At 45.0% G+C, this 14254-nt stretch overlaps 2 protein-coding genes across 2 annotated transcripts in view; both read right to left on the reverse strand.

Annotated features, from left to right (window-relative positions):
• Positions 1–1784: 1784 nt before the first annotated feature.
• MUSTN1 (musculoskeletal, embryonic nuclear protein 1) lies at positions 1785–6255 on the reverse strand. The gene is made up of 3 exons (XM_040591076.1): positions 5857–6255; positions 2883–3003; positions 1785–2125 (listed from the first exon to the last, which is right to left on the reverse strand). The coding sequence occupies exons 1-3, from the start codon at positions 5977–5979 to the stop codon at positions 2019–2021; spliced, it is 351 nt and encodes a 116-aa protein (XP_040447010.1). The 5' UTR covers positions 5980–6255; the 3' UTR covers positions 1785–2018.
• Positions 6256–9360: 3105 nt separating this feature from the next.
• LOC121086814 (store-operated calcium entry regulator STIMATE) overlaps positions 9361–14254 on the reverse strand; it is a 38084-nt gene continuing 33190 nt past the window's right edge. Inside the window, exon 8 of the mRNA XM_040591075.1 lies at positions 9361–13408. Within this exon, the coding sequence (XP_040447009.1) occupies positions 13292–13408 (117 nt within the window). The 3' untranslated portion in view covers positions 9361–13291. The remainder of the gene's footprint in view (positions 13409–14254) is intronic.

Here is a 14254-nt window from a genome sequence, read left to right on the forward strand (position 1 = left end):
AGTGGAGTCACAAGGACGAAGGAAAACATGACAAAAAATTCTCTAGGCAGCTTTTTATTTGTTCTTCTTACCTACAAGTATCTCCTGTCTTGCAGCAGCTGCCAGTAACTTTCCCAGCAGAGCAGCAAGGCTGGGGGCGGGGTGGCGGGGGGTCCCTCCAATTCACCCAGGACAGCATGGACCTTGCTGTCAGAAGCCGGGAGCAACTTTGTCCCACATTTACCTCCAATGCATATTTTTTTAGATGAAGTCCATCTTAAAAGACAGGGAAAAAAAAAAAAAAAAAAAAAGGTACTTGGTCCTGAGCACTTACTGTCACACTGGGAAGCATCACAAGCGATCGAACCAGAGGACATCCTGGAAATAAAGCAGTTGGGAAAATCCCAGGTTTCTAATACATAACTTACTTTGCTTCCCTGCTGCACCTGCGCCGCAATCCTGCGGGACACAGAGGCTTCTGTGCTTTGCAGATCAGCGCCGGCATGTCCAAAACGGGTTCTGAAATACAGCACCCCCCTCCTGCTCCCCACCGAGCAAACCTGCAACGCTCAGTCACTCGTGGCATACAACAGAAAGCGATAACGTTTTGCCCCACTTGTCCCTCTCCATCATTTTTTATATTATTAAACAACCTCCTGCCAACTTCTCATCACAGATTAATTGAGGAGGGTTTTTTAAACCTGATGCAGGGACAGCTCCAGTGTTATCAGGGCTGGAACTTTTTCCCCCACCTTGTTTTGTTTTCTTTTTACCTTCAGAGCTCTGGAAGGGGCCTTTCTCAGAGGCAAAGGCTGTGCTGAGTTACCTGTGAGGAGGCACCAGCAAGATTTTAGTTTTTTTAAGGAAACCTCCCTCTAAAACCTTGAACCCAAAGGACCTGCAGCTGCCTTACAGCTCCCTCTCTGGGAGCTTTGTGGGTGTCGTCCGTGTGTTTTATCCATCAAGTGTTTGGGATGCAAAAGGCACACGTGATGTTCTTCACGGTGCATGGAGACCTTCATTACCTCTTTCACCTCTAGCTTATGCAAAATTAAAGTAGCTCTTTAAATAAAGGTGGCACCTACCTTGCCATCCCCAGCTGTGCGCCAGGGACTCGGGGTGTGCGAGAGGGGCGGTGGGCGCCCACAAAGCAGAGGATCACCCGTGTTCCAGCACCAAGATCCAGCTGAAAGGCAATACTGCAGTTTATAATCTTGGGGGAGAACAGGTTGGATGTTTAATGCAGCAAATCAAGACGTCAACAGAGCTGCAAAAACCCAGCTGCCACCCAGCACGTGCTTGCTGTCGTACGGACGCTCAGCCGGTCGCTCGGCTCCCCACTCGGATGGGACACGGCGCCCGTGCTGCTGCCATCCCGCTTCTCGCTTCGTCCCAGGGGACATGAGGAAAAAAGCCACTGGGGAAGGTGCTGGAAGCCTTCCCTCAGCACTGGGGGCACAGCAGCAGCTTGGCACCTCGCCTCTGGGCACACCACGTGCGGGGGGCCAGGCGGGCGGCAGGCAGGAGGCCGGGCATGAAGGAGGCCTGAGGGGCCTCGGCAGGGCACCGCGGTGGTTGGCACGGCTCCGGGTGAAATCCCTGGGTGCCTGTGGCAGCCCTTTAAGCAGGCCCTTGGCTCCCTCTTGGTGAGGGCACAGCGTGAGGAAATTGCACTGACACCAAAACGGTGCCACGCGGGGGTGTATTCCTCACATTCGGCAGAGTACGCCACAGCCCGCAATGCCAGCGTGTCCGCAGAATCCGTCTAGGCCTACGCTGAAATGAGTCACCACAGTGTGCCAAGCTGTATCCAACTTTTTTTTATTAAACCATTAGAGCAAACACCATTCAACACATAGAAAGAAAGCACATATTAAAAATTAACGTGGAAGTTGTAGCTTTCGACATGAGTCTATTCCCTACTTAATGGCTAACAGTGGAAATCAGCTACTTGGGTCTACAGTGACTTTGGTGTAAGGGGCAGGGATTTGGGAAAACGTTACAACAATCATCTGGGTGAGATGTGTCCAGCTCCGCCGTCAGCCAAAGACACTCTTGGCCGGCTCCGCTTTGGGTTTCTCAAAGACTGTTTCACCCCCGGTCCGATCCCGGCTGAATATGGAAGGTGCTACAGAGCCCATTTGTTCTTGGAAAAGAAAACCAGGAGAGGCAATCAGCGAAGCAACACACCAGATTTGAGGAGTAAAACTAGTGCTGCTGAAATACATATGTACACATTGGATAAATATTTTGTCTGTCCATCAACTTGCCAAACCTTAAAGCACGGTGCTCCCATCCTGAGCACGGGACAGCACCCGCAGCTGGTCACTACCACCAACCCACCCCAAAGCCCTGCAGCTGCTTTAGAAACTTGGAAACAACTGAGCTCAGGGTATTATGCTGAAAAGGGGTTAAAATTCTTCATTTTCCCCTGTACTTCCATGGGCGGCAGAAAAGGGACACAAAACCAGAGCACCAGGGGTGTGCGGTGCAAGCAGCCAGTCTCTTGACTCTCATCGGCCCTTTACCCCCACCCCCACCCCCCAATTTCTGCTTCCTCTCAAACACATCAAATTCAGCCAGCCGAGAGGCCAGAAATCCCCTCATCTATGACCAAGCCTCCAGCCTTCAACCTGGCAGCCACTGACGCTGGCTGCGGTCCCAGGGCTCGGCCCGACCCCTGGCTCAGGAGGCAAAGCCGGGCTCTCCCCCCGGGCAGGGCTCCGCTGGCCCCCCTCGGTCCGCCAGGACGATGGATGCCCCGTCCCTGCCCAGCCGGGCCAGGGTCCGTGAGCCCACTGCTGGCTGCTGCCTCCGAGGAGCACCGTTTCACTTGAAAAGAGCGATGAAGCCCGTGTTTCACTTCGGAAGCCTGCTCAGCCATTTCCACCAAGGAGACTTACCACACTGCTTCATCACTTGGTAGGTTTTGGATTTAATTTCCTGGTTTTTGGAAAGGTTTCCTCTGGCTCCTTTGAGGTCTTCTTCCTTCACTGGAGGACGCTTCTTTTTCACAGGGGCTGGCTGAGAGACAGATGCATCACTCAGACGTCAGTTTTTTATGTTTAGAAGCACTGGGAACCCAGCTGCCTTAACCCAAAGGCTACGGCACACGGAGACGCTAATACAATATTTCACCTATTTCAATTCTGAGACCATACACTCAGCTACTCCAGGTCTTTGCACAATCATGATTTCATTGCCCTTCCCAAAATCTGTTGCCACGTTACTGTTCTGTTCTGAAATTGTCCTCTGATTGCACAGCCTTTGAAAGACAGAGAGGATTGCTTCATTATTTTTTTCTTTTTTAACTTTATTTTTACATTTTCTCTGTCCAGCCCTGCCTGGCCATGCTGCAGGTACAGTTTGATAATTTAAGAACCTGTCCAATATTTGAGAAGTATAGAAACCCTTCGTTACTAAACTGTGCTTACGCCTCAGCCTACTCGCTACTTCTTTGGGAAATTGGTCAGAGAAATTCTTAAGCCTGGCTTGGTTTAGTTGGAGTAAACTCAATACCTGACCCAACAGTGATTGATCTTAAATGTAGGGAACAAAGGTATCTGAGCACACAACGGGCTTGTCTACAAGCTGGTACTGAAGACACCAGAAGCAGTGGACTCGGAACCCGAAGGAGAAGGATATCCGATACAGAAACACCTGCATCATCGGGGTGCACCGCGCCATCCAAGCACTCACCTGTTCGCGGTTTATCTTGCTAGAAGGAAATCAGGATAACATCGGTTCATACCAGCCCATCCCTACCTCTACGTTAGCACTTCAAAGGCAGACACAACGTCAATCAGCAGCAGTCGGTTAATTAACATCCCCCCTTCAGTTTACTATTTCAGGGACAGATTGCCAAGGTCCCACCAGGCAGACCTTGTGGCGGGGCGCAGGGGCACAGCAGACAGGATTAAAAGAATAAAAGACCCACACATTCCAGCTCTAACAGATCTGCACACTGAAGCATCATCGAGAAACTTCTCTGACCATCGCTACACATGCAGGGCTCCTCATATCTGGGTTCTGGCAGCGGTGGAGCCCACTTAAGCATTTCTAGGCGCTGCCTGTAAAGCTAAAAACAGTTGTGGAGGGAAACAAATCCCTCAAGGCCCAAAAACGGCCGGAGCAGCGAGTCCCAGGGAGCTTGCAGAGACAGCACATGCATGCCTGGCTCTTGGCAGGGGCAGGCTGGCTGCACTGGAGCCTTCGGCATGTTTCCTACCAGCTGTAAATTCCCGGGAACGCTCAGAATAGCTCGCCGTCAATCCCGCTCGCATGTGTTGTGGGAAACAAAACATTCACAAAAACCTCTGGGGAAAACACTCTACGAGTGGCCAAAGCAAGCAAGGGGAAAGGGTGGTAGCAAACCCTTCAAAACTCACAACAGATTTTGGTGCGTTAGCTGGTCAACCAAATACCCTACAGCCGGGGCTTCGTTTGTCCATCTAGTGAAAATTGGCACGTGATGGGAACAGTCCTCCACGGCCACGGCACGGTCCACGAGCAACCAATACAGACCTGTGCTGGCTCCAACGCAGAAAGGGAAGAAACCCCTTGTTTTGTTAACAGGAATGTGAAACCTGCTAAGATCCTTCACCCGTTGCTAGCAAAAGGCAATAACCGCAAGGCTTCTCTCCACTGGGACAAAAGACTTCTTGGGGGCGGGGTAAGGAAAGGAGGCATCGAGATGCACTAAGACACAGCCAGGCCAAGCACAGCTGTTGAGCGTCACCCAGTTATTTTAAAATAAACCCTCTCACGCTTTGATTACAGGTGGGTTTCCCGGCAGGATAGTTGCTGTGGATCGGTTGGCCCCCAGCCAAAAAGCACAACCGCTGCACAGAACGGTTCCTGTGAGCCTCAGAGCTCAGCCCTGGGCCTGCCAGCACCGGCAGCTGCCAGGGTTGTGGCCACACGACCGCTAACTGCTCCCAGGGCAAGTGCGTGTCAGTGGGGCTGGCCAGGAGCCATTCCCGGTGGGCACAGCCGGCGCTGTATCCCCTCCTGTCACGAGTCAAAAAGCCTTGGTTTACAAGACGCGTGACTGGTTTTTAAAGACTTTTTCTTTGGAGTAAATAAGCTGAACTGAGTGACCCTATGTGGTCCAAGGATTGTGCTCTTCTACCGCCCCTGTGCTCTTACTCTCCATCCCACCCGCCGTGTAAAACGCTCTCGGCAGGGAGGAACTCCGCCAGGCACGCGTAGCTTGTGTTGGAAACAGAACACTCAGGTGAAACCCCCAAAATTTCTGAGCTAATTTTAAGATCACTTTGAGATACCAAATATTGGGGAACACAGTAAAGACAAACCATTAGTTAGAAAATGAACATAAAAGCATGTAGCACGAAGTTTCAGTCTCAAATCCCGTATCCTAAGTTACAACTTTCAGCAATGCTCTTTTCCTGCATGTCAATACTTTAAGCTTTACACAGCAGCATGATTCAGTATAGCCACGTTCTTTCAAAACTACTGCCAGAATTTCAAATCGTTATCTCAGAAAGCATGTTCAAAGAGCAGAAATTGCTCCTTCTCCAAAACATCCCAAACCAGAGCAGTGGAAATGTTTTTTCTTTTCTTAAAGAAAAAAAAAAAAACAACTATGGTAAAACATTTTAAAACTTGATTAATTAACTGCGTAGAGGGCAGCTGCTTTCTTTCTTCATCAAATAATCCCTTGTAACAACTTATTTAAATGCTGTTTATATATTTTAATGCTTCATGATCAAACAAATCACATATACCAGAAAAGCCAAATTCATTGGTTAACGAGAGGAACTTGCTCATACGCTGTTCCAAGCAAACAGTCTAAACCAGCAGGGATTTGCCAGGCACTGCGCTCCAGCAGGGGCCGGCCGCCCCATCTCCCCGTACCTGTGACATAACTGCGGTGCTCACCCGACCGTAATCCCTCCTGGGGTCCCTTCCCGGCTTTGATTGAATCCAGCCCGTGAGCTCTGCGAACGCCTGTTTTTTTCCTCGTCTTATATAGAGCATCTAACATGAAGTCATGAGCCGGGTCATTTTCCCAAAGCAGAACCCAGGATGATTCAGGTTGACAAGAGGCTGTTGTTGTCGGAAGGTTTATTCTTAGCGATGACGAGGGCTGGCAGTATGCGCTGCGCCCCGAGGCGGCTGGACTGGGGCTGACGAGGACAGACAGCTGGGGCGGCGGGACCGCGGGTAAGCCCGAGCCACTGCAAAAACAACTTCCCAGGGAGCCTGCTGGGGCCCCATTTATAACTTTAAATGGCAAAACGTTGTTACGGACACAAAATTGACTCTGGATCCTCTTGATGGAAGAAAAAAAAAAAAAAAGACAGTGTTTGTGTTTCTTTCCCAGAGTAACAAAATATGCATTCACTACAGATTATATAAACCGAACATCCGAAGCATAACACGGTGCCCTGAATTGCTTTTGCACAGGGACCTTCAACAGAAGAGTATTTTGTGCGTTTTGGAGAGTTAATAAAATCGGATATGGTTTTACCCTTACACTTCTATTGCTGAGCTTGCTGCGATGCTGGCTCTTACACAACTGAGAGAACAAAATCACTTTCTACTCAAGTGGTATTAGGAAGCTCAACCATTTCACCTGTCATCTGTATAGGAATAGCTTACTCGGACATGAATAAATTCAGTGTTCCCCACTGTACATGCTGAGAGTAGTAAAACAATTTGCAGAACCATTAACATTTTTTCTCTAAATAGTTTTTTAATTAAATAGAAAAAATCCCTCCAAAACTCTAATCATGAACTTATTTTTTTGTTTACCAGGAGAGGGTTGGGTGCGGTGTTTATTTTTACTTTTTTTTTTTCTCATTAATTCTTGCCATCATGCGAAAAAACCAGCTCCTACAACTGCACTCAACACCTATGAAGAATGAAGACCCCCACCAGGTATGTCACTACGAGAAAGGCAGCCGTGGCAGACCTCCAAACACCTTTTACTAGAAAAGTCGACCGTTGTAGCGGTAGAAATCTGCCCTAGCTGTTGCTCCGGCTCTGCCTGTGTTTTGTTTAGGCTACAGACAAAAGCACAGGAGGTAAAATAAAATTGGTATTTTTCATGATGAAAACCTTCTGTCAGTACCACAGCACTAGCAGCACGCGATCAGGATGGTGGGATTTGTGGGTTATGAACGATCCCCCGGGCCTCCGGGTGCACATTTTGCCTTTAAGCTGAACCCTTCCAGGCCTGAGGCGATGCTGTCCTTCCCCTCACTACCGGGGCAATCACTCGTAGGCCGAGAAGCAGCCTGGATGTTACACACTTATCCATTTCCTTACATTGAATTTCTATTTTAAACCCACCACAGCTTGGTAAATGAGAGGAAACGATTCTGCAGAACAGCAGTATCGAAGTAGAATAAAACATCGACTTTAGAAAAAAACTGCAGGCTTTTTTCTATTGTACAAAGGAACAAATCTTCTCTACTAAGAAGTTTCTATACAGTTCCATAAGCATCAGCATTTTGTCACTATCTATTACAAGAAAATAACATTCTTCATGTTTAAAGCAAATATTTAGAATCAAAGTCATCGAACTGTTTTTTCCCTTCAGCTTTCAAAACTGCTTCACCTCATTGGTACTACGTTATTTCCCACCAAAAAGCAACAGTTAGGCTTTCACAGCAATTTAATTTATACAAATTCATTAGACAAACAAAAAAGCACCTTCAGCTTGCGTGCTGTTTGGGGGTAGGAGACGAGGCACCTACAGAGGCAGGCAGCATATCCTGAAGTTCCTGAGACATCCCCCATAGCCTGGAAAATTCTGTTCCCTTCGATTATACACTTCCTAAAACAACGCCGAACAACAGGCACAATCATTTCCTCTTACAGATCATGGGCTAATTTTTCCCCTACAACCCCCCCTCCCTAAAACTACAGTTACTTACATTTCAGAGTAGAAACTCCGTTACCTGGTCGAGGTCCCGAGATCTGTTAAATGGGGCATGAATGACAATGAAAAAAAAGATAGGCTCATTTATTTAATAGTGGCTATTAAAAAGGCAAGTTAACCCTCTTTCATCTTTGACTGCAACATGAAGTGGAAAACTCCTTTGCTGAGGACGGGTTGCAGCTAAGATACGGTGACAACCACAGAGAATTTGGTGAGTTGGTCCTAGAACTGGACATCCCCCTGTGGTCCTTTTCTGTCTCCAAGGAGGTACTACGTGAGTTCTATGATACAAGGCACTGCACAAGCAGGATCCTTGGGCATCCTTCCTCCACTTGTATTTCTACTACCTGCTGCAAACAAATCAGAAGGGGAACAGAAGATGAAACAGGTTAGCAAGGTACTGAATGAGGTCATGCCTCTGCCAAGGGGCAGGACATTGGAGATACATTCAGAAATTTGTAAGTTTACACATTCTTGTTGCCAACACCCAAAAGGTCTGGCTTTGCCTGAAAAGTCACAAGCAGGTTGTGATAATCAGCTGTGTGGTTAAAGCATTTTAACAACATCCTACACTCCAGAAGGCCTCGGGTCAACATTCTGCAACCTCAGGAGTTCCCAGGTGGCACATCGAAGGTTTATTTTCAATATGAATCCAATTATTATTCTCCATGAGTGCACACACAGAGGGCAAGAATCACAGAATGGTTTGGGGTGGAAGGGACCGTCAAGATCATCTAGCCCCAGCCCCCCTGCCACGGGCAGGGACACCCCCCCCAGCCCAGGCTGCTCCCAGCCCCGTCCAGCCTGGCCTTGGGCACTGCCAGGGATGGGGCACCCACAGCTGCCCTGGGCACCCTGGGCCAGCGCCTCGCCGCCCTCACAGTAAAGAATTTCTCCCTCATGTCTAATCTAAGCCTACCCTCTTCCAGCTGAAAGCCATTCCCCCTTGTCCTACCGCTACGTGCCCTTGTAACACGTCCCTCCCCACTTTCCCGTAGGCTCCCTTAGGGACGGGCAGCTGCTGTGGGGTCTCCCCGGAGCTTCTCGTCTCCAGGCTGAGCAGCCCCAACTCTCCCAGCCTGTCCTCACAGGAGAGCCACTCCAGCCCTCTGGTCGCCTTCATGGCCTCCTCTGGACTCCCTCCACCAGGTCCACGTCCTTACGTTGAGGGGCCCAGAGCTGGATGCAGTACTCCCCCCTCAGGGAACAGATTAGAGAGGAACTTGCACGGATTGTTAGAGTTGTAAACAAAATTTGCTACTTAAGAAGAGTTGTCCCTCCAACTGAAATGGGACCTGCTATTAAAGTAAGTGAATATATTGAAATTAATGCCAATATGACAGTGCAAAAGGTTAGATCTACAGTTCTGAATTTAAACTCCAGTAGTAAAAACTGCTTCCCACAATGCACATCACAAACCTTGGAGCATGCACGCTTTTAAACAGAACAAGTATAAAACAAGTGTACAAATCTGTAGTAAGTCAAACTTTATTGTAAACCATTATACAATGTAATTACATCAGATACCCTTAAAAGTTTAAGGTAACACCACTGATTAAACAATATGGTCCAAACAGAGGGCAGCAGAATACAGCTGTTGGTTTCGCTCACATAGGCTATACTCTGAATTTACTTACAAACAAACCCAACATTCAGTTTGAGACGGATACCCACGCAAGACAGAAACACCTACAAAAGAGTCCCTTTTTTAAAGATACTGCAGTTTTACTTTGTAAAACCATAGTAGTCATTTTCAGTAATTGAACTGGAAACTTTACCTAAAAAAGTTTGCACGCCTATGCTGTAGATCTACTCTGACTCGATGTGGCTGAATTTATTTGCTTTCATTACTGATTTCTCCTGTAAAAAGCACAGCAAAGTTGCAAACACGGGTTAGTCAAGCACAGTGGCAGAAATTCCTTGTGATGCTCAGCTCTCAGCAGAGCGGGAGAGCCCACGCTTAACTCCCCAGGCACAGCTGGAATGGGAGCAGACACCTGCCGGAGGGGATCACTTTGCATTGCTCTAATTTGCAACTCAATTTCTGAGTTTTCCCTGAAGAAAAGCTATAGTACATTTTAGTTAGCAACGTTAACATACAGCATTTACCTAATTAAAGTAAGACAGGGGGACCTGAACATACTAAAGCCAGAACTTGAAAACCACTTATTAGACGACACCAGTGTTTTAAGTTTATGCAGATGTATCACAGGTTGGATACTAGAAACAGCTAATGACCAGTCACGGTATATTCGATCTCCACCAATACTTCCGTATCTCTTCTCTAAGTTACAATCCCTTTCTCTTACTTTGGCATATACTACATAGCTTATTTTCATTAAACAGAATCACATTTTTTTAAGCACAGCCTGAATTAAACCTTTGTTGTGAGCTGTCCTGAAGTATGTTTACCAGGCATAAATTTAGAGCGCCAGTTTGAGGATAATGCAAACCTCGTCATGATGTAACATTGTTACTCGATCAACTCTATTTTTCATAATTTTTTTCAGACTGTACTGCCAATACATTTCAACGAACAGTAAGACATAGTGAAGCACCAGGCACGCACCTCCTTCTCACACATACAAGCTTTTCATACAAAAGTGCTTGTTCCGCTTGTACCTACTGCAGGAATTCCAATTTCTATCCTACAAAGAGGAAAACTGCCAATTTTACATTTCCCATCTCTTTCGCATGATAAAGAACGAATAGAGAAAAACACCAGTTTCTGTTTTGTTGGGCTGAGGTTGTGAATAAAATTTTTATCTTAGTAGAGAGAGTTAGAGCTGTTTTTTCCCCTCTGAAGATATGCTCCTCCCGTTACTACTGCAGTATTTAAAATACTTCTGTCTCTTTGGCTCATAGTGCTTTACTACATCATCTTGCTAGGCATATAAAAATCTCAAACCAAGTGACATTTAAGCACTTAAGACATGAAAAATTAGGCATTCATATACCTTTGCTGTAACCACCTTCAAGAAACTGCTCCGTAGTGCTTTAAACTGTTTTGTACTTGGTCAATAATTTTGAGGTCTGCTCAAAACAAATACTTTTACATGGTTAAGGCCATAATTATATACTGACACTTCACAGGCTAAACATGAGGACTAGAAATAGAAATAATTTTGATAATTTAACTGACTGGAGAAAAGGAGGGAAAACAAAGATAAAAGGAAAGCTCGTACAGTTATATTTGTGTGCGCTGCTCAGTTATCTCGGATGGTTGACGAGGATAGTGATGGCTGTGCAGTGGTATGTAGCCCATGCTGAATAACTTTATTTCACTATCTGAAATAGAACAAATCCTATGCTAAAAAAATAAATGCTGACATTTGCGACAAGAGCCAGACCTAGCTCTTAAATCCCTTTGGAAAAGCGAGCTGCGTGTGACTATTCTGCTGATGAAAATGAATTCCTTGAAGTACTGTGCTTTTGGAGATATGCACCCGCCCTGCGGCAGTCAAGAGAAGATGCAAGTCACACGCAAAACCCCAAAAGCCTAAAACAGAGGCAACGCTGATAAGGGACATTTCCCCATCTCTCCACCTCCCATTTCAGAATAACTCAATTAAGCTTCCCTCATCATTAGTTTTTAGACTAAATCTAGAAGAAACACTAGTACTTAAACTTATTGCAGTTATTACATTTCAGTGCACAGTAAAGGTCAGTGGCTCAACTAAACTCGCAAACGTTAGGTTTGGTAAAATGTCCCTTCTAGCCGGCTGGGCATGCTGAGGTGTACCTGAAGTCTCAGAATGTTGTGTTCACCTCGGCAGCCAAGCAGTGAAAAGGAATGCTGGAATAGTGAATATAAGTACGGGAGCGCACAGTTCGGTATTTACTAAGGCCCTTTTAAGTGGTCTGGATAATAAATCACGTTAAGACCTAGTAAATTTATAAAAAATGTAAAAAATCTTAAAAAGTTCTGAGCAGTTTTCCAATGAAACTGTTTGGTTTAAGGCTTGGAACATTTCTGATGTCCAGATACTACAACAGATTTGCAACTAAGGTCTGTTGCCACCTCTCGACACATCACCTTGTCCTGCGCAAGGTTTAACTATGCAAGGAAAGCTGTCAGAAACAATCACTTAGAAAATATGCAAAGCAAAAGGATGTCACTGAAAACATGTCTGCTAGGTTTCAGATCAGCACGTGTTGTCAATTACTGGAAGACAGACACTGAAATGACAAAAATTCTGTAGTAACAACTGTATTACACCTCTCCGGGTTTTTTTCACTACTAAAGAATAAGACTTCATGGAAATTAAACAGCAGAAATCTTTTTTTTTTTTTTTTTTTTTTTTTTAAGTACATTAAATCGAGGGTTTCTTTTCCAACAAAAAAACAAGGGACAGAATTATTTGAAATATTGTAGCACAACTGCTTCAATCGGATCGCGGTCCTGTACTGCAGGCCCTATATAAAGAAAAGTATAAGAAATGTTCCATCTCTTTTGGGTCATTTGAGAGGTATGCACAAGAGACTTGTAGAAACAGAGAGTCATCCGTAGATATCCATTTCACAAATAACCTATCACAACAGATTCTTGTTATACACTAAAGTGCACGTTTGTCAAATATTCAAACACCACCTTCTATTAAAAAAGGTATTTTCAAATTATGTGGTCAAAAGCACACTTAGGACTGCATTTTTAGTGATAATTTGGTGACTTCAGCAGTGACAGAGAGCTTTTCCCTTTGCAATCCCTTTGTCTTAAACCAGGACACAAGGATAAATAAAATTTTCACTACAAATCTTCCGACCTGTTCTGCACAAAAAAGGGAACTGCACCCTTTTCACTGACAAAGAGAATCTTTAAATACAACTGTATGAAAATATAACTTAAATATAAAATAGTCAAATAGATTTGAGGAGACTTGGAAAAAAATCTTTGTTCCACCTATTAATTCCATAGGTACCCGGTAGCAAGTAAACATTTGTACTTAAAAAAATAACATTAAGTTACAGCTTGTAACCATAAACTATTCTGCTCTAGGAATTATGCTGCAAAAGCCAGTTTTAGTAATAAAACACGCTCCTTTAACTTAGTTGATTCTGATGTCTTTTTGAGAACATCTTAAACTGTATCATCAGTAACTGCAAGTGAAAGATTGCTGTATCTGTTTTCTGTGATCTTCTCTGAAACGTCAGATACGAATCCCCTTCGTGACCAGTTCTTAACAACGCTGTGTTTCTCACACATGATGAAAAGACATTCTTGCATAATTGGTCAGTGTGTCTGTAGTGCAACTGAACTGGAAGTCTTCCAACCCTTTGCATTCTGTTGGTAGACCTTGCTTTTAAGTCAGTTTATATGAAAAGGGAGATGCAATTGCAACATTAAAACCCCACTGACTGAAGTTTTTGCCATGAAACCTGCAAACACACAGGTCAGGGAACGTGTCATACAGGCAGACCAAAACGATGCTTCTTTTTCTTAATGGGTTTTAAGTTGGTCAGTCTACGCAGGTCCTCTTCAGCGTCCGATTCCTCCATCTCATCATCTGCTGAAATAAGGATCTAAAAACAAATTGGCTTCTAAGTAACATGGACCCAAGTCACACACTTTCTTCATTCTACTTTTAACCTTTTGCTATTTTATGCTTGCAAAGCACCTCCCTATTTGCTCAAGAGAGAGTTTACAGAACACAATTTGGATTTACTGCCAGTACGATCAAGCACACCCTTATGTGGAACCTGCAGTAAATTTCGAAGACAGACGCATGCATATTAACCTCCACTACAATCGCTGACTCAAAACCCAAAGAAGCAATTCTAGCACATCCAGAACAGTGGGGGCAGCTTGCTGTTAAAACAAGAGAGAATATATAAGCTCTCTGTCCACGCTGGTAATATGGCAGTCATTTTATTAAAGAAAACTCCATAGAAATAGTACTTTACTAATGCAGAAAAGTTGCATTAACCAACTGAAGCTAAGCCAACTTACCTTCAAAGATACCACCTTGTCCTTCAACTGCACTGAAAACTGCCCACTTAATACAATTTAGAAGAAAATTATGCTATGGCAAGGATGTAAATACTTCTGCAAAATAAGGCCAGTTGCCTCCACCAACTTCCTCTCACTTTAAGCTGTTAACCCCTCTTTAAATCAGAATTGTCTATTATTTTTGTATTCTGTGTGTGGGTTTTTTAGAAGCATTTGTAACACCGTTCACCAGTGATATTGAAACATATTATTACGTCTTCCTGCCCACCTGGAAGGGAATTAATTACCATGAGTGGTGCCACAATGCCATTTTGCTTAACTGGTTTTCAACTGTCAGTGCTAGGAACTACTGTTAGAGGTACATGCAAGGAAGATCAAAACTAAGGTGACGATGTTACATTGAAATCAATGGTGTGAGG

The sequence above is a fragment of the Falco naumanni genome, chromosome 4, assembly GCF_017639655.2.
Source record: "Falco naumanni isolate bFalNau1 chromosome 4, bFalNau1.pat, whole genome shotgun sequence".
NCBI classification, from domain to species: domain Eukaryota; kingdom Metazoa; phylum Chordata; class Aves; order Falconiformes; family Falconidae; genus Falco; species Falco naumanni.

Excerpts from the sequence above, each read along its gene's own strand:
- MUSTN1 (XM_040591076.1), bottom strand. The coding sequence starts at position 5,979 with ATGCTCTATATAAGACGAGGAAAAAAACAGGCGTTCGCAGAGCTCACG. Across the intron at positions 3,004-5,856 it reads GCACCGCAGTTATGTCACAG|CCAGCCCCTGTGAAAAAGAA; the intron begins GTACGGGGAGAT and ends TCTGTCTCTCAG. Across the intron at positions 2,126-2,882 it reads CCAAGTGATGAAGCAGTGTG|AACAAATGGGCTCTGTAGCA; the intron begins GTAAGTCTCCTT and ends TTCTTTTCCAAG.